This window comes from Zootoca vivipara, chromosome 6, assembly GCF_963506605.1.
Source record: "Zootoca vivipara chromosome 6, rZooViv1.1, whole genome shotgun sequence".
Lineage (NCBI taxonomy): Eukaryota > Metazoa > Chordata > Lepidosauria > Squamata > Lacertidae > Zootoca > Zootoca vivipara.
The window spans coordinates 95,415,532-95,442,405 of record NC_083281.1 but is presented as its reverse complement, the minus strand read 5'-3'; the positions used below and the strand labels follow the sequence as shown (position 1 = coordinate 95,442,405).

General features: G+C 47.1%; 1 protein-coding gene across 8 annotated transcripts in view; it reads right to left on the bottom strand.

Annotated features, from left to right (window-relative positions):
- The window catches only part of ZMAT4 (zinc finger matrin-type 4), a 181,506-nt gene that overhangs the window by 60,314 nt on the left and 94,318 nt on the right, over nt 1-26,874 (bottom strand). For all 8 annotated transcript variants that reach the window (XM_060276426.1, XM_060276427.1, XM_060276422.1 and 5 more), the window contains one exon: nt 9,587-9,743. In XM_060276426.1, coding sequence (XP_060132409.1) covers nt 9,587-9,743 — 157 coding nt within the window. The remainder of the gene's footprint in view (nt 1-9,586; nt 9,744-26,874) is intronic.

Sequence of the window (26,874 nt, the reverse complement as noted above, 5' to 3'; positions counted from 1 at the left end):
AATGTCAGGACGTGACCATTGTGCAAGATACATCAGGCTTCCTATTGCAGATTGATATTGTAAGGGGAAGAAAGTACAGAGAACCTCCCCCTTGCATCAGAAGTAGCTCCTCCCCAAGAAGTTCTTGACTTCATCAAGAACTTCTCCCACGTCACGACACCCATCACAGACTGCCTAAGAGGCAAGCAAAAGTTCCGGTGGACAGCGGAGGCGCAAGCAGCGTTTGAGTGCCTGAAGAAGGTGTTTGCCTCAGAACAGAACCTGTTTCACGTGGTGCAGGATGCACCCTTATGCGTTGAGACGGATGCTTCTGACAGAGCCGTGGGGGGAATTCTGCTGCAACTGGATGCCAACAGGGAATGGCGACCGTGTGAGTTTTTCTCCAGAAAGCTGAACCAAGCAGAACGCAATTACACAGTCTTTGACAGGGAGCTTCTTGCCATACATGCCGCCGTCAAACACTGGAGACACTTCCTGGTGGGCACTAAACACCCCATCCAAGTGTGCACCAACCATAAGAACTTGGAGTTCTGGAGGACGGCCAGAGTGCTCAACCAGCGGCAGATACGGTGGGCGGAGTTCTTCTCCCATTTCAACTTCTCCATCCACTACATACCGGGAGAGCAGAATGTCAGGGCGGATGCCCTGTCGTGTAAACCAGAGTACATGGAGGAAGAGCAGCCACCGGCCCCCCAACACATCTTTCCCCCATCTGCCTGGACTTGTGGGGGAGCTGTGGTGAGTGAGGCAGAACTCACCGGATTGACGGCAGAGGACGAGTTCGCCAAACGCATCTTCCGAGACCTGCAGGAGGGGAGGGGAACGGACAAGGGCTTTAAGGAAAAAGAGGGTTTGCTCTATTACCAGGGGGCCCTGTACCTACCCACCACCTCTCTGAGGAGGATGGTCCTCCAACAGATGCACGACAACCCAACGGTGGGACACTTTGGGAGGGACAAAACCACACACTTAGTCAAGAGACACTTCTGGTGGCCTGGGGTGAGGGAGGACGTCAAAGACTACGTCAGAGGCTGCGACACCTGCCAGAGGGCGAAAGGGGACAGGGCAGCACCGGCAGGACTGCTGGAGCCGCTGCCTATGCCAAATAGGCCCTGGGAGGTGGTGTCTGTAGACTTCGTCACCGCAGTACTGGTGGTGGTGGACCTCCTAACCAAGATGTGCCACTTTGTACCGAGCGCAAGGGCTGTCTCAGCGGAGGAGACAGCAAAGCTGTTTGTGGACCACATATTCAGACTGCACAGCTTACCATTAAGTGTAATATCAGATAGGGGGCACCAGTTTACTTCCAGGTTCTGGCGCAAGCTCATGAGCATGTTGCATGTGGAGGTCAGCCTATCCACGGCCCGACACCCCTAGACCAATGGCCAGGCGGAGAGAGCCAACGCCATACTACAACAGTACTTGAGGTGCTACGTCAGCCAACGACAAACGGACTGGGTGGACCGTCTGCCAATGGCAGAGTTTGTCTACAACAACGCAGTGCACGTCTCCACAGGGGCATCGCCCTTTAAGGCCAATTACGGGCGGGACCTCAGAGCATTCCCGGGGAGGGAGTGGGAAGAGGAGGAGGGGCCCGCAGCGGAGGATTGGGCGGAGGAAATGGAGACAGTGCACCAGCAACTTAAGGAACATTTGGAAAGGGCCAAGGAAGCCTACAAGAAGGGAGCGGACCGCCACCGGCGACTGGGTGAGGTCATCAGGGTGGGGGACAAGGTGTGGCTATCCTCAGAAGGGCTTCCGACCATGGGGAGGTGCAAGAAGTTGGCGCCCAGACGCTTGGGGCCCTTCACAGTCACGCATCAGATCAATCCAGTGGCATTCAGGTTAGAACTCCCAGACTCCATGAGGATACACCCGGTGTTTCACAGGTCGTTGCTCTCCCCCTACGGGGAAAGCACCAGGTTTGGGGATAGCAACACACAATAGACAGACATTCAGAGGGACGGGGTACCACAGAACCTGAACGTGGCCACGGAAATCCTGGACTCTCAATGGGGGGAGCCTGGGTGCCGGCTACTGCAGTGCAGGAGGAATACCTAGTGGAGGAATTCCATGCGCTGTTTCCGCACAGGCCGAAACCATGGCACATGGAGAGGGAGGCCTCAGCAGCACCTGCAGGGGAGGGGGAGGTCTCCTCAGGGGAAGAAGAGCCACGGGGATCGCTGTGGCAATGGGAAGCAAGGTTTCAGGAGCGGGAAGAGGAGCCCGAGTTCAGAGCCCCCTCTAGCGCAGAAACCCCAATCACGGACTGGGAACAGATGTTCACTCCCATGGGATCAGATGAGATGGAGTTCCTGGGGTTTCAGTCGTCACCTCAGGTCGCCTCGCAGAGCTCAGAATGGGAACATGTTTTCACTCCCACCAGCTCGGACGCCACGGAGTTTTTGGGCTTCCAATTGTCGCCAATGCTGCCCGTCTCCTCGGGGGAGGGGGGTCCTGGGGTGGATGTAAGGGGAAGAAAGTACAGAGAACCTCCCCCTTGCATCAGAACTAGCTCCTCCCCAAGCAGTGATGGAAGCGAGGGCTCTGAGGAGGCTAATCAGGAAGTGGAGAGAGAAGGCCAGGGCTCCAGCAGCATGGGAGAGACCCGGCTACACAGGATGGAGGAAAGAGAGGGAGAGAATGGGGAAAAGGAAAGCATGGAGCGTAGACCCTTTCCTCCGGTTCCGGAATTACGCAGGAGAAAGAGAGAGGACGAGGATGACAGAGGACAAGATGGTTGGACAGTGTTCTCAAAGCTACCAACATGACTAAACTGTGGGAGGTAGTGGAAGACAGGAGTGCCTGGCGTGCTCTGGTCCATGGGGTCACGAAGAGTCGGGCACGACTAAACAACTAAACAACAACAAGGCTATGTACACACCATACATTTACAGTAATGCACACTTAAAGCACATGACTTTCCCCCAAGAATCATGGGAACTGTAGTTTATCCCCATAGAAATACAATTCTCAACACCCTTAAAAAACTATAGCTCCCAAGATTCTTTGGGGGAAGTAATGGGATTTAAATGTGCATGGCCTAATCTTAATTCAAAACTGTTATAACAAGTGGCTATTGCCGCATGCCTAGATTAATGGTGTGTTCTGTGAAGAAGGAACCCTCTTTTGTCTGACTCTTGCAGGATTCCTCCACACTGGCATACCGTGACTGGGGCTGTGGGGTGGCCGGCCCTGGGCACATTATTCTGAAGGTGCAAAAGGGAGTAACCAAGTGCCTCCATGACAGGCAACCTATGGAGAGGCAAGCTGCACAAGGGGAAGCCTGGCTGGCTGGTGTGGAGCCATGCTCTCCTCTCTTTGTAGGAGAAGGAGGCACCATCCCAGCCCCAAAGGCCCGGCCCTGGCACAGCTTGCTTCCCCGCAGGGCACCTGTTGCATTCTCTCAGAATCTGGTGGCATCAGCGTTAGAAGACCCCAGGTTCCAAAAGCCACAGTACGCCACTATTCCTCCATCCCAGAGAGCTATTTCATGCCACAGCCGCTCTCTCCTCACCCCTTTCCATCTGGTCTGAGTTTTCCCTTTTACATGCACAGGAGTTGCTACCATAACATTTAAAGAGAAAAAATGCTTTTCACTCTGCACAGCTTAAAGAAAAGGAATGACCCTCTCCTCTCCTCTCCCCTTGCTAGCATATCTGATTATTAGTTGTGGCTGTGTGGGTGGGGGTGTCTGGTACCTTGTAAATAAAAAAAAACCCATCGCCACATCTCTGTAAAACTGCAGAAGTTTATCACCAGATAGCATATGAGAGAAGTTGCTTCACTATGTCTTGGGCCATAAAGCAAAAAGTTTTGCTCTTCTGGGCAGACAACTCTTTGTTTATCATCTTGCTTCTGCCCTGCAGGGAACTAGGTTAGCAGCCATTGCCAAAGCTGGTTGTAGTAACCTCAGAATTTATATCTGATGAAAACGGAAAAATTATGACTGAAGATCATGTACTTCCCAGTGGCTGTGCTGTGCCTAAGCCAGGCATAGGTAGATTTAGGTGGGATCTGTTAGTATTTGCATTGTATTTGCATTGTTGTTGTTTTATTTGTACCACACCTGTAAGGGTGACTCCCTACAGGGAGCCAGCCCCCACCATCCTAACGTCCACCTCGCCAAGCACAGGGAGCAGCAGTGGGTCTGAAGCAGCCAGGGGGGAGGGTAAAGACTCAGAGGAAGAGAGAAGCCAGCGTGCGGAACGGTGGGAAAGCTCAGGGGAGGAGAGATGTATGGCTATTCCCTGGACGTGCTGGCTCTTTCGGATTCTGAGGCGTCAGCAAAAAAATTTCCATTGAATTTGCAGCTAAGCATCAGATACAGCTCCTGCCACTGGATTTGCCTCTCCACGTCACCACCATTGATGGGAGAGAGTTGTTGGAGGGAGCAGTCTCGCGGGAGACACCCCCCATGAGCATGGCGATTAGGAGGCACACTGAGACACTGGCTTTTCACGTGACCACCCTGTCGGACCCGCCCATCGTCTTAGGCATGAGCTGGCTGGCGCTCCATGACCCGACCATAGGGTGGCACCAGCGGTCCCTCACTTTTGGGTAAGTGTATTGCATAGAGCACTGCATGGAGAGGCAGGGTGACCAGGAACCTCTGGCCATGGTGGCGATGATGGCGGTCGAAGGGGGGCCAAAATCCCTAAGCCCTACTGGGACTTGCAGGACGTGTTCAGTGGAAAGGAATCTGACCACCTGCCCCCGCATAGGCCCTATGACTGCCAGATCAATCTAGTACCTGGAGCCCAACTGCCACCCAGAAAGTTGTATTCCATGTGTGACCAGGAGATGGCAGACTTGCAGGAGTTCATTGACACGAACCTCAAGCATGGGTTCATACGGGAGAGCAAAGCAACAGGGGGCAGTCCTGTGTTCTTCGTGCATAAAAAGGACACCATCCAATAGAGGCTCGTTGTGGACTTCTGTCTCCTGAACACCCTGATGGAACCTGTGGCCTTCCCGATGCCCTGAGTGGATGATCTGCTGACGGCGGTGCGCCGAGGCAAGATTTTCACTAAGCTTGACTTGAGAGGGGTGTACAACTTGATCTGGATAAGAGACGGGGATGAGTGGAAAACCATCATGTATACCACTGGGAGCCTTTGAGTACCTAGTCATGCCGTTTGGCCTGCAGGGGGGGGATCTGCCTGCTTCCAACCCTTCATGCACCACATCCTGGGCTCACTACTCTTCAAGAACTGTGTGGTCTTTTTGGATGACATATTGATCTATTCTGACACCCTGGAGCAGCACGTGAAGGACGTGTGGACAGTTCTACAGCGCCTCAAGGAGCACCACCTGTATGTGAAACTGGAGAAGTGCCTGTTTCACGCCAAGGAAGTGGAGTTCCTCGGCTATACGCTTCCAACAAAGGACTGGCAATGGACAAGGAGAAGGTGAGAGCCACCCTGGAATGGCAGAGCCCAAGGACACGCAAGGATGCCCAGTGCCTTTTGGGCTTTGCAAACTTCTATAGGAAGTTCATTAAGAACTTCTCTCATGTTACGGCGCCCATTACGGACTGCTTAAGGGGCAAGCAGAAGTTCAGGTGGACGCAGGAGGTGCAGCACGCGTTTGAACGACTGAAGGAGGTATTCGCGTCCTACCAGCACCTGTTTCACGTGGTCCAGGATGCGCCACTACATATAGAAATGGACGCTTCAGACCAAGAGATTGGCACCATCTTGCTGCAGCTGGACGCCAACAGGGAGTGGAAACCATGTGCCTTCTTCTCCAGGAAGCTGAACCAGGTGGAACGCAACTGCACAGACTTTGACAGGGCGCTGCTCGCGATCCATGCGGCACTTCCTGGTGGGGCCCCGATACCCCATTCAAGTGTGCACCGACCACAAGAATTTGGAGTTTTGGAGAATGGCCAGAGTGCTTAACCAGAGACAGATCCGATGAGCAGAGCTGTTCTCCCACTTCAACTTCTCCATCCACTACATCCCCGGTGAGCAGAATGTCAGGGCGGATGCCCTGTCCAGGAAGCCCGACTACATGGCGGAGGAGGAACCACCAGGGCCTCGGAACATTTATCCCCAATCTGCATGGACCTGGGGGGGGGGCGGGGGGGGAGAAGCAGAACTCATCAGACGCACAGCGGAAGACGCTTTTGCCCAGATCACTTTGCAGGACCTGAGGAAAGGGAAGGGGGCGGAGCATGGGTTTGAGGAGAAAGGGGGGTTGCTCTTTCGCTATGGGGTCCTGTACCTGCCAACAAAGTCTCTCAGGGGTAAGGTCCTGAGGCAGCTGCACGACAACCCAACGGTGGGACATTTTGGGAGAGACAAGACCACACAACTGGTTATGAGACATTTCTGGTGGCCTAGCATGCGGGAGGACGTGAGGGAATATGTCAGGACCTGCGACACCTGCCAAAGGGCAAAAGGGGAAAGGACTATTGGAACCCTTGCCCACACTCAGTAGACCATGGAGGTAGTCTCAGTAGATTTTATCAAAGATCTGCCCCTGTCCCGCGGCAAGACCGCCATGCTAGTTGTAGTCGACCTTTTGACCAAAATGTTCCACTTTGTAGCATGCGCACGGGCGGTGCCGGCTGAGGAGACGGCGAAGTTCTTTGTGGAACAGGTGTTCAGGCTGAATGGATTGCCCTCAAGGGTAATTTCCGACAGGGGCAGACAATTTGCCTCTCGGTTCTGGCGCAAGCTCATGAGCCTCTTACATGTGGAAGTCAGCCTCTCCACCGCCAGACATCCCCAAACCAATGGTCAAGCAGAAAGGGTCAACGCGATCCTCCAGCAATACCTAAGGTGCTATGTCAACCAGAGGCAGATGGACTGGGTGGATCGGTTGCCCCTAGTGGAGTTCGCGTACAACAATGCAGTGCACGTCTCCACAGGTGTCGCACCCTTTAATTATGGGCGGGACCCATGAGCATTCCCCGGGTGTGAGTCAGATGCTGACTTGGGTCCAGCAACAGAGGAATGGGCGACAGAATGGAGGCGGTACACCAGCAGTTCAAGGAGAACCTGGAGAAAGCCAAGGAGGCTTACAAGAAGGGGCAGATCGCCATCGGAGACCGGGGGAGGTCATCTGGTAGGGGGATCAGGTTTGGCTGTCCTCAGAGGGGTTCCCCATCGTGGGGAGGTGCAAGAAGTTGGCACCCAGAAGGCTGTGGCCGTTCAAGGTTTTGCAGATGATCAACCCAGTGGCATTTAGGTTGGAGTTACCCGAGTGCATGAGGATCTACCCCGTGTTTCACAGATCGCTGCTTTCCCCATACAGGGAGGGGAATGAGTTCCGGTACAGCGTAGCACCCCCATCAGCACCCCCAAGGGAAAGGGGGGAGGAGGCAGTGAATGAGGCCACAGAGATTCTGGACTCTCGATGGGGAGAGGACAGTTTGGAGTACCTAATAGCATGGGAAGGGGCTCCAGCCTCCCGCAATGCCTGGTGCCAGCAGACAGTGTGCAGGAGGAATACCTGGTGGAGGAATTCCATGCTCTGTTTGCACAAAGGCCCAAACCACCAAGGTTTAGGGTGGGGAAAGTTTTTGCACCCACAAGCAGTGAGGACAACTTTCGAGGCTTCCCGCCGAGTGCCGACGGGGAGGCAGACTGGGAAGGTTCTTCATCTACGGAAGAACAGGAGTGGGCCACGGGCGACCAGCAGGGATCCCTGTGGGGGTGGGACACCGTCTTTCAGGAGGGGGAGGAGGAAGACTGGGAACAGGTCTTCTCTCCCACAGGTTCTGATGAGATGGACTTCCTGGGCTTCCAGTCGTCCCCCCAAGCACAGTCCCAGACCCCAGACTGGGAACAGGTTTTCACTCCCACTGGAACGAATGAAACGGACTTTCTGGGATTCCAGTCCGAGCCCCCAAATGCCACCTGCCTCAGGAGGGGAGGGGGTCATGGGGGGTGTAAGGGTGACTCCCTACAGGGAGCTGGCCCCCATCATCCTAATGTCCACCTCGCCAAACACAGGGAGCAGCAGTGGGTCTGAAGCAGCCAGGGGGGAAGGGAGAGACTCGGAGGGAGAGAGCAGCTAGCGGGCGGAACGATGGGAATGCTCAGGGGAGAAGAGATGCAGGCAAGGGCTCAAGGATGCTGGAGAACCCTTCTACCACCTTGGCAGGGAGGAGGCTGAGGGGGCATCGCTTCTTCCGGCGCAAGAGTTAAGGGGGAGGCGTTTTGGGGTGCCCCAACTACTTTGCTGGCGTAAGAACAGATGTACACCATTGCCGGATTCTGATTTGGAATGAGAGGTCATGTTTTAAGCTGTCTGCACTGTAAATACTTTGCACAATAAAAGTCTTTAAAGACAAACTGGACTCAAGCGGAGTTACTCTAAAGTAGCCACGACGACCCTCTAACAACACCCATCTGACTGAGTTACCCCAGCCACTCTTGGGGGTTTACAGAATATGCAAAAACATAACGTTAAAAACTTCGCTATATAGGGTTGAATTCAGATGTCTTTCAAAGGTTGTGTGGTTGTTTATCTCCTTGACCTCTGAGAGGGCTGCAGGGGGCGGACCAAAGCACTCAAGAGGTGAAGGCTCCACAAGGGACAGAGCCAGTCCCTCAACTAAGCAGCTCTAGTGGAGAGAGCGCTCCTCCAGCACCCTCATCCCAGCAAGGAGGGGCGACAAGAGGAGGGACCAAAGGAGGAGGTTCAAGGTGCCTAGGGGCTTATGCTGGAGGCATTCACGAAGGGAGATGCTTCCAGATTCTGGATCGGATTAGATCGGACATGCTTTTTGATCCTCTGTCTTGTACGTACAGTATGTATATAAATAAAATCCTGTAAAAACCAAGCACGATTTTTGGAGTTGCTTACTCGTGAGGAAGCTACTCACTCGTTACATTACTGAAGGCACAGTGGGAGCAAGAAAATATGGCAAAATGCAAGAAAACAACCCATCTCCTTCCTGCTTTTAAAAAAAGGGGGAAGAAAGACTAGATTCTCCAGCAGCAGCAAAGAGCAAAAGGAGAAATAAACGTCTTTGTTGAGTTGTCAATTAAAGGCAGTTCCAGAATCGGTTATAGATGGCCAGAGGACATAGCGGTCAACCCTCCCTTTTTTGCGGGAAACTCCCTTATTCCAAGCCACAGCTGTCAACCTTCCCCTTTTTGCTGGAAATTCCCTTATTCCAGCGCCGTTTCCCGCTGCTATCCTGCATTGTTAGATATACCGTAGACTGTCCCCGGGACAGGTGAGGCTGCTGATCCCTTATTTTCAAATCTGAAAGTTGACAGCTATGCCAGAGGATATAGTAACAGCTTTACAAGCAAGTGCTCAGAAAATAGGGAGACGGAGACACTTTTTGGCATCTACAGGAATAAAGGGGGTCCCAATGAGCCTGTGTGTAAGGGTGTTTCTAAGATTGCCACAGCAAAGAGAACAACGAATAGCTGCTTTCCTTCAACTTTCTTTCTGTGCTTCTTGTCTGCTGTCCCGAATCCACAAGGCCAGTCAAAGTGCCACCCTCACCTCTCCTTAACAGGAAACTGATGCATGGATCCAAAAAGACAGAGCATTCCACTCCTTAAAAAGAAAAGGGGGGGGGGAGGAAAGCCTTTATCATCAATGCATTTGGACCTACCTGTGGCCTTTAACGTTGGCTGCTCTCCTAGCAACAGTTTTAATCTTTTGGCGTGAATTTTCCCTTGATAGTGTGACTCAGCCACAACGGCTGAAGTAAAGGACATGTTACAGAGCGTACAGCATTTGTTCTTATCCACCGATTCATTGTCGCTGCCCTGGAGGATGAGAAGGAAGAAGCAAGGATGTTATGCAGGTCAAAGGCAGCGGTCGCACGAGGGCCAGACTCAGATGCAAACTCTGGTACCATCAGATCTTGGGGCTGGATTTGGAGGACTCTCAGTCTGACAGATCCATTTCAGACATCCGCCTGAAATCATGAGGCATCTGAAAGGGGGAAGGAATATGAGAAGTGGGCTGGGATGGAAGGCAAGCGGCTAATGTGGGACTCTTCAGATGTCGTTGGGCTCCAGCTCCCATCCACACCTGGAAAGCACCGGGGGGGGGGGCAGGGGGACTGTAGCCCAGGCCCTGTTTAGGGAAGTTTTTAATGTCTGGTGTTTTATTGTATTTTTAATATCTTGTTGGAAGCCGCCCAGAGTGGCTGGAGAAACCCAGCCAGGTGGGCGGGGTATAAAATTATTATTATTATTATTATTATTATTATTATTATTATTATTATTATTATTATTATTATTAGGCACAAGCCAGGTGCCCCCCACAGCAGGGATCCCCGTCCCACCCTGCCTGCTGCCGGTGTCTGTGGGCCTTGGAGCCTGGCGTGGCCTCACCACTGCATCCCCGCCCCGACCCCCTCGCTGAATGGCTGCCCAGCCAGCGTCAAGGGGGGGGGGGGTTGCCTGCCAAGGGCCATGTCAGCCAGCCAGGCTTCTCCCTGCACGGACGGGCAGTGACACTTGGCTCTGGTGGGCAGGGCTGAACTGGCACATGCACCCCATAGCGTGGTGGGTTCTGTGAACCCTCCATACCCTGCCTGGAGCATGTGCCCCAGGCAACAAAAAAGGATGCAACACTGCTGCCTGATATAAAGAACAATTCCTTGTTGCATTCCTGCCAACCTGGGAACTGTTGGACATAGAAACACAGACTTGTGAGTGAGATTACCTAGCTAGGAAGGTAAGAAGACTAGCCCTGGTCTGGCTCCAAATAAGAATGTTTGTGTTTATTCAGAGAAGTGCATTCTTGATGAGAAATAGTTCTATAGTCCTAGCTAGCTAACTAGTTGGAGAAACAAAGAAGCCATGCTTGCCCCTTTGTTCTCAGAAAACACATCCAAGAGTTGGCGGCAGTTGTAAAAAGGATATAACCTAACACATGATCAGTCAAAATTTCAAAGGACAGAGAGAGGTTAGCATAAAAGTTAAAGGTTCAGGGTTAGCCTGGGAATCTGGAGGTCCCTTACTCTGCTTAAGCTCCATGCAGACCCCTTTCTGCAAGCTGGATCACACCCAAACCTCATCAATGGCTCCTCTTCATCCTGGAGAGAAGTGACTAGTGGGGTGCCACAGGGTTCTGTCTTGGGCCCAGTCTTGTTCAACATCTTTATCAATGACTTGGATGATGGGCTTGAGGGCATCCTGAGCAAGTTTGCAGATGACACCAAATTGGGAGGGGTGGCTAATACCCCAGAGGACAGGATCACACTTCAAAATGACCTGAACAGATTAGACAACTGGGCCAAAGCAAACAAAATGAATTTTAACAAGGAGAAATGTAAAGTACTACACTTGGCCAAAAAAGAAATAAAAATGAAAGGCACAAATACAGGATGGGTGACACCTGGCTTGAGAGCAGTACATGTGAAAAGGATCTAGGAGTCTTGGTAGACCACAAACTTGACATGAGTCCACAGTGTGATGCAGCAGCTAAAAAAGCCAATGCAATTCTGGGCTGCATCAATAGGAGTATAGCATCTAGATCAAGGACTTGTTTTGATTGTGAGAGGTGAGCTGCACGCCATATTGAGGCCCTTTGTGTTGGGCACCTCTTATTTAGTTATTCTGCCATCTTTCTCTCATTCCACAAACACAAGCACAGCTTCCATCAGTAACAGCCATGACAGTTAGACCACCCGCCCCTCTGCAAACAGAACCTGTCATAAATTAGAAGATGCTTAAAGCCACATTAAAAATTAAAACTCTAGGAGATGAGTTTGTTTTAAAAAGATCACAAAAATTAGCAGCCTTCCAGCCAAAAATACACCCCCATGCTTGGCTTCCATCGCCTTAAAGCTCACTGTTCTGGATGACAAATTTGGCAAGAAAGCCTGATCTGTATGTCATGAATTCAACAAGCCCTATCAAGATTCGTGAAATGGTACTCCTGAACTGTAGAAACATAAGAGAAAGTGAAATGCTGTGATGTGTCCAAATTGGACAACAAACCTATAAACAAAGGGCATTTGCAGATGATGTAGTTCTTTTTGTGGTAAACTGTTTGGTTAAGGTGATAAAGGTATTTGAAATGATAAAGCAATTTGGTGATTTAGCTGGTTTTTATACTAATAAGGAAGAAAAGGAACCCACCCTCACGCTCTTTCTGCAGTGCGTGGAAGCTACCCAAATCCCCACTACTGCTGCTCCTCCAAATGTTTAGGGGTACGCATCCCCCTGTGTTTCCCCAGAAAAAACACTGATTATTCCCAAAATAAATGACTATTTGAAACATTTCTTCAACTCATTATGTATCATTTCCCAAAAGCTGCTGCTGCTGTTTGGATGAAGGTGGCTTCTTCTGAACGCCTGCCCCCTCTTTTTGGGTGGGATGCTGAGCTAAAGGCAGTGTTTTTTCCCATTTATTGTATTCCCCCCCCCATTTGAACTATAAAATGGTGATTTTCTTGAGTCAAAATGAGAGAACCCCCAAACAATTTTTAAGAAAAAAAAGCACTGGGAATAATAGTGACAGAGGTCCCAAAAGTTGCTTAAAATGTTTCTGTATGCCGCCACCACAGCCAGAACTCTGTAGGCACAGAAATGGAAAGAAGAAGTTCCAAGAAAAGAGGAGTGGGATTTGAAATTATTGGACTATGTGGAAATGGCAAAAGTGACAGCAAAAATAAGAGCCCAAAAAGAAGAAAAACTTGTAGAAGAATTGGATTAACTGAGGAAAATATTAGTCAAATGAAATTGCAGGCAGGAGTTGAAATATAAAAGGAATGAGAATGATAAATGAATGTAATGTAGAATATATGTTTTAGCTAAATATTACATTTATGAGAGTAGATGAATGATTTGAATAGAAACATCATGTAAGTAAGGGTGGGAAGTCAAAATTTTAAGGGAATATGGTACTCAAATTGAATTGGATTTGTTAAATTGTTTGAAAACTAATAAAAAATTGTGGGGGGAAAGCCTGGACTGTAAAAATGTAAATACTACAGAGGGAAATGGAAAGACACCCCCAGCACAAGACTCTGAGGTGCCATTAGGGTTGAAGAAAGCCCTGGTTTCTCTTCTGTATCACTGCATGCAGCACTGCTTCTGTTCCACAGCAGTTCATCTTCCACCCAAAACTATGCAGAAATGCTAGGATTTTTGAAGTGTCCAAATACCTCACTTTTACTGCCACATTCTGCACAATGGGTGGAATATCTCTTAGGGTCTCTGTTCAAGTTGTTGCTGTTGCTATTGTTAGTAATATCAATATTAATATTTTTCATCATTTTTACAAATTACAGTACCTCAAAGAAACAACTTACAAAATATTTAAGTACTGAAAAACTTGACAAACTTTAAAATTCATAACATAGAATAAACCATAAGAATAATCAAAGTATTCACCCGTCAGCAAGAATAAAAGTACCAATCCTATTCCACTAAAAGGTGAACTACCAAAACAGACTGGAATAAAGTCAGGAGTTCGACAACATATGGTTGAGGAGTTCACAGCATAGGTATTTGCCCCTTGCCATCATTGCACATTAGGACTGGTCCAAGTCATTTTGCTCCCTGAAGCAACAGGTGAGGTGGTGCCCTCCCTTTCTACATATAAGAGCCAAATTATTTAGGCTGTGTAGGCAGTAGAGGGGAATGCTCACCCCTTGCCCCCTTGCCCAGCACCTGCCACTTAAGGCGATTTTCTCACCCCCTGCCTTGCTGCCCAGGGTACTCTCATCCTCTCCTGAGGTTGCTTCTGTAGTGCAGGAAGGAGCTGCACAGAAGCAGCAGACATTCTGCAAAGGTCACGCCAGGAGGGATCTTTGGTCGGGGGACACTTACAGTCCCAGCATTTAGAGCAAAAACAACAATTTCCATAAATCTATCAGACTCTAGTAAGAAACTTCCTTTTTGATTCCTGTGACTGTATGAAATCCTTCCCTCCCTAATTTCCAAGCCAAATTAATTAACTTTCCATTTATAATCATTAGTTCTCATACACTCAAGCTTCTTTAACCTAAAGTACTCTTCCACCCCTACTGTGTTATTTCCTTTGATGTATCGGCTATAAAATAAATCACTCCCTCCTCTCTCCAGAGCTAAATAGGCAACACTTTTTAAATCTTTGGTGCTCATCAGATAGACGCTCTGCTCTTAGCATTTTCAGAAGTGTTCACACATCAGCTGTGAAATTCCAGCAATAATCTGCCTGCTTCTTATGCATAACTGGGTTGCCTTAAGTTATCGCTGAAGCTGTGCCCTACAGAGGCTGTGAATTTCAAGTGCACATCTGGTATGTTTTTATTAGCCTCACAACAATTTTCTTGTAGTACCTTTATGAGGACATAATACAGCTGGCAACAGATTGCCGAGCCAATAGCTATGAGCCACAGGGATCAATCGCATGTCACAGCTGATGAACAGCCATAGCCAAGAGTCAGCTGATCAGGATTAAAGCCAGAAGTGGAAGCAAGAGGGAGAGAACATTGAAAAAGTCAAGGTGAGGGAATCTCCACCCACAACCCCCAGCCCAGGGAGGATTGAGGATGTCATGGAATGCTAACTGAAGAAAGAAGGGAGGGGTGGAATAAGCCAGCTTGGCTGACTGGGGAGCCAAACAGGTACCTACAGGAAGCTGCCTTATTCTGAGTCAGACCCCTGGTTCATCCAGACCAGTCTTGTCTCCACCGACTGGCAGTGGGTTTCTAGGATATCTGACCAGGAGTCTCTCTCAGCCCTACCTGGAGATGTCAGGGATTGAACCTGGGTCCTTCTGCATGCAATGCAGATGCTGCACCGCTGAACTACAGTCCCCTCCACCCTCAGATTTTGTTTTCATATACTTTTGCGCTACTGTTTTCCTGGCTTTTGTTTTAAATATATTGGTTATTGCTTTTATGTTGTGCATTGTTTTGAGGTTTTAATTTTTTTACATGGTTTAGAAATGCTTTTAAATAAAATAAAATAATAAATTTGTGGACACCCCTGGAGTTGACAAATCTGTTTCTTCCTTCCTGTTGCTGTGACCAGTATTTGATGCAAAGGATCCTTCTCTTGAGGGGAATGCTGCCTGGGGCTGGTCTGAGTTTCTGTAGCAGTGGAAAGATTTGCTTTTAAAGCTTGAGCCAATTTCCTACTTTCTCCTAGTGTGATGAATAAGTAAGATTGTATTGGTATTGTGACTCCCCCTCCCAATTGTTATTTCAATTTTTGTTTTCTGCTTTTACTATGGTTGAAAGACTGATTGACTGACTGGTGTGAAGGCTTGATGTTGTTCCATCTCAAGTCCCAGGGGTCACATCTAATGCAGCTCTACATTAGAGTCAGTCAGCAATATACTTATTCATCTAGAGAAATATTTTGTGCCAGCGGAAGTTGGCTTCCCAAAATAATTCATAAAAAGCTTGCTGGTAACTTTGCTGCAGAATGGATTGCACAATCTGTTGCGTTACGAGTTGCTGCTAATGCAACTGCCGCACTGGATTCCTCTGTTGTGCAACCCTGAAACTCACCCCTCCATTAGTGAAAGTGCCCTTGTGCTAGTAGAGCAAAAACATTAGTTACAACCCCCCCCCCCGATTGTGGCCCCTTTTTATATTCTCCCACAGAACTGAATGGGAACTATGAAGAGCTAACCCACCACAATCTGCATAGCCCCAGAAATCAAACATTGCTCTCAATGTCCAGATTGTCCCTGGTCTAGACAAAGCTGCAGCTGGGGCATTGGCCTAACCTAATGAAAGACTGCTGCAAACTGTAAAGTGGGTGTATCAAACTATGGAAAATGGATAAGAGTGGAAAATGGATAAGAGTGGAAAATGGATAAGAGAAGAAGAAGAAGAAGAAGAAGAAGAAGAAGAAGAAGAAGAAGAAGAAGAAGAAGAAGAAGAAGAAGAAGAAGAAGAAGAAGAAGAGACTGTTGCATGGATTTCTGAAGCAATGTGATGCTCCTTTGACATTTGATAATTATTCCATATAACAAGCTGCATATTATCAATAACCAGGAAAGTTATATTATAAAGTCTTTTTTCACCTTGAAAACCCAGGGACTAGAAAGTTAGAAAATGTTTTAAACTGGATTTTATCATATTCTTGATTTTATCATACACAGTATTTTGACTATTGAAGGTGTCTCTATCAGACATGCACCCTAGTTCTCTCATGCATGTTTACGCAGAAATCAGTCTGGCTTCCTCCCAAGACAAGGCAGCTCTAAAGTCTGGGTGTCTCTGCACTTGTTTACTGTGTCCACTGCAAACCGATCTGATGTTTCATGGGAAGTGGCAGCAAGTCCTTCATAAATGGCACAAAATGACTGTGCTGAGAGTCCAGCAGCCTCGGAGCTATTTTTAGTGGTGAAGTTGCTCCTGAGTTTAATTAGCTTGCCTGACAGAAATATTTCCTGCTATTGATGTACCAGGAGGATTTATTAATAAGAGCTGCTAAAGGTCCCCTCATGTGTGAAAACATTTTTTAATCTTCTTGTTTTCATTACTGTTTAAGCGCCAACAATCGTATCACATTCTTTGCCATAAAAGCATGTCTGAAATGGCCATCTTTGTGGGTCTACAGCCCTTTCACACAGAAGAGTGGGGAGAAGGCCACAGTGCGGTAGCAGAGCATGTGTGGGCGCAGAAGGTCCCCGGCTCATTCTCCAGGCAGGGCTGCAAATGCCCCTGGTCTGAAGCCTTGGAAAGCTGCTGCCAGCCTGAGTAGACAACACTGGGCTAGATGGACCAATGGTCTGAATCCACATGAGGCAGCTTGCTATGTTCCTATGGCCAGGGTGCCCCATATGTCACTGCAATCAGGGTTGTATCCAAGCTTCTCGACCAGAGCTCTTGTGCTGGCAGACAGATGGATTCTAATTTTGTGCAACAGATTGCACAGACTATTGTGCCCTGAAGTTATCAGCAGCTTGCTTATGCATTCTTTGAGCAACTATGTTCCACTTGTGCAAAACATTTCACCAGCACAACCATTATACCGCTGAGTAACTTTAACTTAGTGCTCCACTAGACAGAACCCATACAGCCCAAACCGCCTAAGGAGGTGGACTTGGGAGCATCTCCTCCCAAGTGAAATGCACAAGACTGCTCTAGCTTGGAGCTGTAGACATGACAGGGCCAGCTTGGGATCTCAGAAAACCCCATTTGGGAGAGCTTGCCACTTTGGAGATGTTTGCTGATTCCGACTGGCAGGGATTCCAGCCCTTCTGCCTGCCTGCCTGCGCATTTGGAGGGTGCAAAGGGGAGCTCCAGGCCAGCAGAGACCTTGGTGTCACTCCAGAGCTGGAAGCCAGAGAGAGGCCAAAGGAGGCTGGCTGGGCTGTGGAAAGGGAAACCTGCAACCCATCGGCACACACCATTATCCGGTGATTTTTTTAAAAAAATGAAACACATATCTAAATGCAAATATTTCTACTTTTTTAAAAAAGATTAATATGGAAATAGGACCCCTCTTTTTCTTCTCACACTGGTCAATTCAGCTGGGGTCCTCATGCTGTGATTTAAGGAAAGGGAGCTGTGTTTCGAGGAGGCACTCTGGCAAGGGGACGATAATTTTCTGACCCCTCAGACTGACTTGAGAAACATTTTTCCTCCAACCATTTTTTTGCAAGAACTTCAGAAAACTGCATACATTAGGGCTTAGCTGCCAAGTATCCCGTTTTTCGCGGGAAACCCCCAGATTTTGATCCATTTCCCGCTGTTCTCCTGAATGGAGAAAAATCCCGGAAATCCCCCAGATTTCCTACCTGCCAGGGAGCCTCCATTTTGGGTGCTGCTCTGCCCATGTGTGGGCACCGGAAATAGGGCAGAGCGGCACCGGAAGTCGCTTCTACGCATGCCCGGCGGCCATCTTGGTGGTGCCTGCATGGGGGCGGCCATCTTGGTGGTTGCCGCATGGCGGCGGGTGTCACCAAAATGGCTGCCGGGCATGCGTAGAAGCGACTTCCGGTGCCGCTCTGCCCTATTTCCGGTGCCCACACATGGGCAGAGCGGCACCGGAAGTTGCTTCTACACAACTTCCAGTGCTGCGCCGCTGCTGATCCTGCATTTTTCAGCGGGAGACTTGGCAGGTATGCATTAGGGTGAAGGGAGTTGTAGTCCCACAACATTGGGGATGCAGGCTGAGCAAGGACGCACTGCAGAAGATGACAGTGGTGTTGGTGCCCTCCCCAACGCCCCCTGCAGCAGCCTTGTTACTCCTGCTAAGGCCACAATGGGTGGAGAGCAGTTTCTCTCAATTTTCCTTTTTCCCAATCTTAAATTCATCTCACCACATTGCCATACCATTTTGAGATTTGTTTACCTCATGAAAATTCATAAGCATTTTAGTTTGACTCTCTCCCTCATATACACATCTTTATTTGGATTTTTTTCCTACACATAATCCTTTTTTGCAAGGTAATTTCCTCTAATATAGTGCATTTGTGTGTGTTATTTTGTCTATATCTAGTTGCACTCTGAGCTATGTGAGATTCCAGGGGTTCCAGGTGCTTCCCTAGGGATCATGTTTCCTTTGGGAAATGAAGCACTGCGGAGACTGGGTTGTCTTTATGATATATGGTTTATCTACACATATATACAACCTGAGTCTGTGGTGTGTGTGTGTGTGTGTGTGTGTGTGTGTGTGTGTAACAACATCAACACCAGGTGTTGTTTCTCCTATAGCCACAGCCTTGGATTCAAACAGAAATCCAATTCAAACATTGTTCTGGCTCTCTTTCCAGTTGCTACTTTACATCTAGGTCACATCACTTGAAAACTCTCTATGCTAAACACTGGCTTTTTCTCTTAGAAGGGTACCCATTTGGCTCTTGCACCAAGATCCTTAATCCTCTATCAGCTCACCAGGAAGCTAGCTTGGCTATTTCCCAGAATCAGAAGGCTTGATTAGCTTTTAACACTTGCTGGATCCAGGGATTACTTCCTTTCCAAGCCAGGGCCTCACCTGGGAGAGAGGGGTTTACATGACAAAAGAGGTTAATGGCCCATCTGAGAGGAATCTTGGGCTTGGGCAGAAAGAGGTTGTCAGGGGGATGCGGTGTGTGAGAGAGGTGATAGGAAATGAGTCTTTTTAGCAAGGTGTTCTGGGGGAAAGAAGTGGGGGAGAACCAAGGGGCAGGCTGTCTGAAGGCTGTCTGGGAGAGATGCCTTGGACTCCAGGGTTGCACTGCTGTGGGGAACAAACCCCTCTTGAAATGACCATGCTGTAAGATCTGGACTCCCTCCATGCAGAATGAAGGTGTAAATAGGTGAATAAACCATAGTTCTTAGAGCTACAACAATGTCTGCCATGTCTTCAATTCTCCAAAGAAGCACAGACCCCGGCTGAGGCCCAAGACCCCTGGAATCCCCTATGCGGCACAGCAGGGATTGTGGTGGCCAGTAACAAAACATACCTTGCTTGACTGGAGAGCTGTACTGCAAATTTTGAAGAGTGCAAATTTTGAAGGATGACTTGTGTTTTGGTTCACATATTGTTTTGGAAAGTATAAATTACTTCGCCCTTTAAATGCAAACTGAATAGACTTTCTTCCCCAATGCTAGTGTGGGAGGGTGCAGACTGGTTACTATTCACCAGCTGAACTGTGCTTCTGACACATAGGCTTCCTTTTTTCTTCCTGGATAATTCCAGTTCAAGCCCAGCTGACGTTTAGGTTTCTGAGAGTTGCAAACCTGGTTTATTATGCAGTCAATTTGTCTCTCACCTGGGAGAAAGGGACTGAAAAGGAACTCTCCCCGCATAAAGTGTGTTTGCTGCTCATCAAAATCTAGTAGGGTAAAAAAAGACAATGTTCTAAACTACAGGGGCCGTAAATGCTCATTAGCAGAGAGCCTTGTTTTTCATGCCCTGTTTTTATTTCTTCTTCTTCTTCCCTTCCTCTTTTTCTTTTTACATAAAACTCTACTCTGCTCTAAGACCCCAGGGAATGATTTCAAAGTCATTTCAAAGTTGAAGTGCAGTGAGAAATGCTCTGGATTAATGGATCAACATCCACTGTAACTCTCAAAAGAGCCACCCACGAAGGTCTTGTTTGAAAATCTGATTTAAAGGATGTTTGTGCTCTGGGATTCTCTCTCTCTCACGCACACACACACACAGAGACATGCTTGAGATGTGTTTGTTCTGAGCACCTGTGTCATTGTTTCTCTTCAACCTACTTTCAGAGAGAGATGTGATTTAAAAATAAAAAATAAAAATCCTCCTGACAAATCAGATGCTTCTTATTTCAAAATCCAGACTGTTTCTTTTCTCCTCTCTTACTGTCAACTCATTCTTCATATTTGTTCAGATGTTATGTTGAAGAGTGGCAAGTGCCTCATGGGACTGCTTAAAAACAACCTTGTCCCTAGCAAAGAGTGTTTCCTTGCATATTCCTCTTCTGTATTTTAGGTGATGCCTTATTATTCAGTTGGGGGGGGGAGTATATTTTTCTTCTCCACTTTTTGCAACAGACTGACTCCCAATCTTAGACTCCCGAACTTGCTTCAGAATTGGAACTCAACTCCGAGTTCTCTGCAGTGGATTTTCAGTGCACAAAGAGTACAGATTAAAAGGCCTATTTTACTGTGAATGCACTGGAAATCATGAAATAGCATGATTTTTCTGTAAAAGGAGTGGATTTTACACAAATGTGTGCACAAAATGTGTATAATGGGATGGGATGGGATGGGACAGAGTGAGTTGGGATGGATCATTGATGGCTCATCCCAGCAAGATCAAAACAAGATCAAAACAGGATGGGATGTCGTCCTCAGCCCCTGCTCCTTCCCTCCTTCTGCAGTGCGGTGCATTTTGTCATTAGCTGCTTTGTGGTTTGGTCTTATGATTTCAGTTGAACTGGGACTTGGACTTTTAAAATGTGTGGTATCTTTGTAGCCTGCCCTTGAGACATTAGGTGAAGTATGTGTAAACAGGTAAATCCATAAGAACATAGGAAGAGCTTGCTGAATCAGGCCAATGGCCCACCTAGTGCGGCATCCTGTTCTCACAGGGGCCAGCCAGGTGCCCCAAAGGGGAGCCCACAAGCAGCTCCCATGGGAGGCAGTGATGGCCACCAACCTGGATGATTTTAAAGAGGACTGGAATAATTCCTGGAGATCCATCTACGCTCCTGGCCACAATGGCTCTGCTTGTGTCTCCATGTTCAGAGCTGGAAATCACCATGATTGGCTATTGCAAATTAAAAATGATTTGGTACAGTGCAATCTGGAGATTAGAAAAATCAAAGGTTGTGATGATCAGAAAGAACTGAACAGCAGGAGTGAGAGTCCAACTGTCCAGTCGGAATTGGAGGAGAAAACCCAACAAGAAGGACTGGGGGAGGGTGAGAGCACCCCAGTCCATATAGAAGAAATTGAGTGGTACAGAAGGAGTGAGAGTCCATCTGTGCAAGAAAAACTAGTTGAGAATAACCAGTATGAATTGAAAAATATCTCCTCTCAACAGATGAAGACATTGGACCAAGGAGTCAAGATGACCACAGAAAACAGAAAAGGGGTGCTTAGAAGTACAGGATTGAAGAAAGACGCAGGGCAAGGTTAAAGGAATGAGAGTAGAAAGAAAGGTGAGGAAGGGGGTGGGATAAATAGTTTATAATTGGCTATGTAATAGGGTAACCCGGATCAAAATAGGACTTGCCGACCGTAAAAGGGGACTTGTGATTAGAAGGATTAACAATAGAAATATGATTTTGACTGAAATGGGGAGTTCTTAGAAGAGTGGTGTGGGTATAAGGAAGAGAATTTTTAGTTTAGTATAGTGTAAAAGTAGATTAAAAATTTTATAATATGAATTAAATGAAGAAGTATGTTTAAGGCAGAAATATAATATGTAAGGAAAGAGGAGTATGATGTTGTCATAGATGTTAAATATGTAATCTATAATGAAAAGGATAATTATAGAATTTTGGTGTAAAATTTAAAAGGTATAAACATGTTTAAGATAGAAAGAAACAATGTTAAGATGATGATTATGAAAGTGCCAAAGGGAGTATAAGATGAACCACAGTAAGGGGGGCTGAGGAGGTCAACCTACAATGTCAGAAAAGATGAATGGTTTTTGAACTATAAATGTATGTTTTTGTTTTTTAATTATTATGTTTAGATATGTTAATGTTTTTATTTGTGTTCCTGGTTTTCTATTTTAGGTAATGCCATGGTTGGTGTGTGGGTGATGTATGTTTTGTTGTTATATGTCAAAAAATCAATAAACATTATTTTAAAAAAAGGAAATCACCATGAGGGGGGGGCATGCTCTTGTGTTTGGGTTCTGCTTGTGGGTTTCCCCACCCAATGTGAGAACAGGATACTGGACTAGGTGGGCCCTTGGCCTGATCCAGCAAGCTCCTCTTATGTTCTGTTGGGAGGTGGGTGGAGGAGGTGGCCGTCCTGTCTCCTCATCTCAGCCTGGCATTCCTGAGGTCTTCTCTCTCCCCCTGACCTCTTTGCCCCTCTGCAGTGGTGTCAGAATCATTTGAACATAATGGCCTCTGCCCCCTTCTTCACTTGCTCTAATTTCTCTGTATTGTTAGGGACAGCTGCAAACAATAAATCTAGTTCCATACCTAAAGCATAAAAATCTATAGCTGCCATGGTGGGGAATCCTGAGGCATGAATACTCTGCACTGATTAAGAAAACTGCCTTGTCTGGAAACTGCTCTCTGTGAATTTTCACTTTGTCCCCCCCCCCTCCTGTTTGGTGACATTGTCTCCCCTGCTTGCCATTTCCATCTCCTCCAACCACTGCTTCCTTAGCCTTCTTGGATTAGCCATAGGGATGATCCCAGACAACCAGGGATAACATTGTGCATACTGTATCTCTATGCTCTGTGACCAGTTTGGCTACAGTATGATATCACCAATATGGTCTAATGCTCTTGGATAAGTGTCACAGATAAATAGGAGAAGCAAGTCTTTCCCACACAAAGAAAGTTGTGAAGGTCCTCAGGGAATTGCCGCAGCCAGCCAGACTGGCTTCAGCCATGGCTGCCCTTTTCAAAGACCCTGATCCGTCTCTACAGGAGGGAGGGTGCAACAAAGACAGCCCAGACAAGGTTGTCTAGGCCCAAACCTAGGAGGAATGAGGGGAAATAGTCCAGTGTCAGGGACTGGCTGGATACTGATGAATGGGCACCGGGAGAAAAGGGGTTGGAGACTGACTTGGAAGAAGGGATCAGTGATCTGGAGGAACCTGTAGCAGCAGCCAGGAGATGAGAGTGAGAGGCAGGAGAAGCTGCAGGATTGGAGAGTGAAGAGCAGGGGCAGGAGGAGGAGGGAGAGGTCAGGGCTTCCCCATGTCCTCCTCCTGCCCCCACCTGTCTCCCAGGACTAGGCGAGGACTGAAGAGGGAGGAGCAGAAACAGGTTATATGCAGGTGAAATCTTCACCTGCTTGTGCGAAGCGTCAAGGTTGGGGATGGGGGCCCTTTGCTGTAGCAGCTGCTTCATCAGGTGCACATCTGGGAGTAGCTGAGAGATGTACTTTTGACAAAGGTACGTTTAACAATAAAGAACTGATTCCTCCCTCTGGGCATTCCATGCCTGACTGTGTCAGGAAACCCAGAGGCAGCAGTTCATGGGAGGAGAGGCTGGTGTGCTGGAGAAGGGAAGAGAGGAGCAGAGGCATGGGTCACCTCTCTCCCTCCCCCTCGACACGTCACCTCTTGGCTCCATTCATGCTTCTTCTCCAGCCTTCAGGGAGGTTCTGGGGGTTCTGATAAGAAGGTGGAACTTCTGCTTGCACCTCCTTAAAGCCTGGACACACATACAGAATGGCCATTGCCATTGCCACTGGGCATCATGGGAATTATGTAGTTTCCAGTGCTTTCCAACTCACTCACCAGATGTGGGAGGCAACGGACAGTACATTTTTCAGGCTTCCTGGAATTCATTGACCCTCCCTGAGTGCATCCACCGCAGCCAGCAGCACTCCAGCTGCCAATGTCCCCTCCTTTTGCAAGCAAGGAGAATCTGTCAATGTTGATCTCTCTCTGTTTCTCATATTTCTAATCTTTAGTTATCCACATTTCCACATCAGTTTACATTTTTTAAAAGTCATCATGAAAAGTCTTTAGCATTTAAACTAATATACACATTTTTTTCACTAATAGGGATTTTAATGCATGTTTTGGGCTAGTACATGCATTTTTGTATACAATACTTGATTGGAGAACTCAGTTGAAAAACTTTGGATTTCAGATTGCTGTTTGCATTTGGTTTGGTTTGCATTTGTTTTGGGACTTACAAATAGATAAGTTGACCTTTAAGTGCAAACTGAATTGAATTTATTCCCCCCCCCTTTTTGCAAAGAAAACTTTGGGAACCAGTAAAGAGGTAGTGGTGCAGGCCTTCAACACTGTAAATCGTAATGCCCTGTGAACTGTCCTTCTGAAAACTGGCTGTCCAGATAAATTTGTAAACATAATTTGGCTCCTCCATGATAATATGACAGCAACAATCACAAATAACAATGGCTCTCAAAGTGAACCATTCACCAACCAGGTGTTAAACAGGGTTGTGTTATTGCCCCAACTCTATTTATTATTTTAATTGCCATGATTCTACAATTTGCTGAATGGAAACTCCTCTCCTTCTCTCTCTCTGTCGCAGCGTGAAGCTGTGTAGACATGCAGGAGCAATCACACTAATAAATCGGAACAAGACAGCTTCTTATTCTAAGCTTAAGTCTTTATTTACAAGCATAAATCAGCAGCTGCCAGCGAACAGCACTCCATGTTGCTGGTGGAAAACGAAACCAACAACAGCAATGCAGAGAACAAAGAACATTCCCAGATGTTCCCCCCATGCTCCCTCCTCCCAGCCCCAGGCGTCAGAGCAGAGCTGTTAAGCCTTGAGCAGCTCTTCTAGTCCTCACACTGTGTGAGTACAGCTTTCTCCTGATTGAAGTGCAGAGTGTTTGAGGACTGGGACGTTCACAGGGAAACCAAAAGGCTTGTTTACAAAGCTATTGTACTACCAACTTTACTGTACGCTTGTGAAACATGGACCACTTATAAATGCCATCTCCAACTCCTCAAAATATTCCATCAAAGGTGTCCCCAAAAATTTTACACATCACTTAGGAAGACAGACGAACTAATGCCAGTGTACTGGAAGAAACCCAAAAGAAGAATAATTCAAGAACTCAGGTCCACGTGTAAATGGATGGCAAACTCAAACACATAGCAGAACCAAAGATACACGCCAATCTACACACACTTAGTTGCTATAAATGAAAAACGTAGAAAACAATAGAAAATTTCTACAATTTATACAATTTACACGACTCCTTAGAAATTAGCTGCTGAAGATATATACATTGAAACAGGACCCTGTCCTGGCCTCCATCTGGATCTTCTTCAACAATTGACTTCAGACATCATACATGCTTATGGACTTAAGACTCTTATTTTCATTTTTTGTTCCGTATTATTGAGTTGTAACCTTGTTTGAGTTGGTACTTTTGTTAGAATATATGCAATTGAATGGATTATTGTTTGTTATAATTTCCTTTTGACTCACGAGTAGGGATCATCCCCACAATTGAAACACGTATGGACTTGAGTTCTTGAATTCTTCTTCTTTTGGGTTTCTAATAACAAGAACTCCAACTTTACATTAGTGTACTGGAAGAAGAAAAGATCACCAGTGTTGAAGCAATGATTCTTCAACATCAATTTCGTTGGACTGGTCATGTTGTGTGGATGCCTGATGATCGTCTTCCAAAGCAACTACTCTATTCTGAACTTAAAAATGGAAAGTGTAATGCTGGTGGTCAACAAAAGAGGTTTAAAGACTGTCTCAAGGCAAATCTTTAAAAATGTAGTATAAGCACCGACAATTGGGAGACACTGGCCTGTGAGCACTCCAGTTGGAGAATAGACTTTACCAAAGGTGTCATGGACTTTGAAGATGCTCAAACTCAGGACGAAAGGCAGAAACATGCTAAGAGGAAGGCACACTTGGCAAACCCTCACTGTGATCAACTCCCACCCAGAAACCTATGTCCCCACTGTGGAAGGACATGTGGATCCAGAATTGGCCTCCACAGTCACCTACGGACACTTTAAAACTGTGTTCATGTAAAACAATCTTAATCAGCTACAAGGGATTGCCAAAGAAGAAAAAGGTGGTGCAGGAGCCAAGCAAGTCTGCTATGATCCATGCTATGATTTCAGAGGGTGTTTGGACTCAGCCTATAAGTAGCTTGATGTTTTCCAATTTGGGGAAGTTCATTTCTGAAAATTCCTCTCCCTGAATCCTGAGCTTCATTGTCATAACCTCCAAACACATTTGTTGTGTCTGCTTGACACTTTTTGTGGTAGAGTGACAGATGTTATCAATATACTGCCAGATAAATGTTAGCAAACACAACCATTCATTTTTAGCTCAGTGGTAAAGGTTAGCTCACAAATGATTTTGAATTGGGTCATTTATAACCAGAAGTGTACAGAAGGAACACTAAATGTGCTTAATTGTAATAGGGTTGCTGCACATATTCATTACTTTTCCTCTCAGATATGAATATGGCATATTGACAGTTGTTGGAACATGTTCCAAAATTAAAAGCTGCTCTCTAAATCATTAACCTGAAAAGAAAAGAAAAGGGCAGTAACACAAAGACCAAACAGTTCATAGACTGGAGGCCCCATCACCAAAACCTTCATTAACTTTTTTCAGGATATATTTGTTCCTCCTGGGTTTTTCTCCCCACAAAGCTACGATTTTCAGACTCAGATTATGGACAGCTGCTAGCAACAGGGTGGCAATGGTAATTCAGATCTCCAGAGCTGCGGAGAGACGTGTCCAATTCATAGCTTAGCTGGCAATATATGCTCCCACACTTTCATGTATTTCTTAGTGCTTCCAAGGTATTGCCATTGTTAAGGGCCCCATGAGCACATGAGGAACTATGATACCACCTGTGCATTAACCATTGTCTCC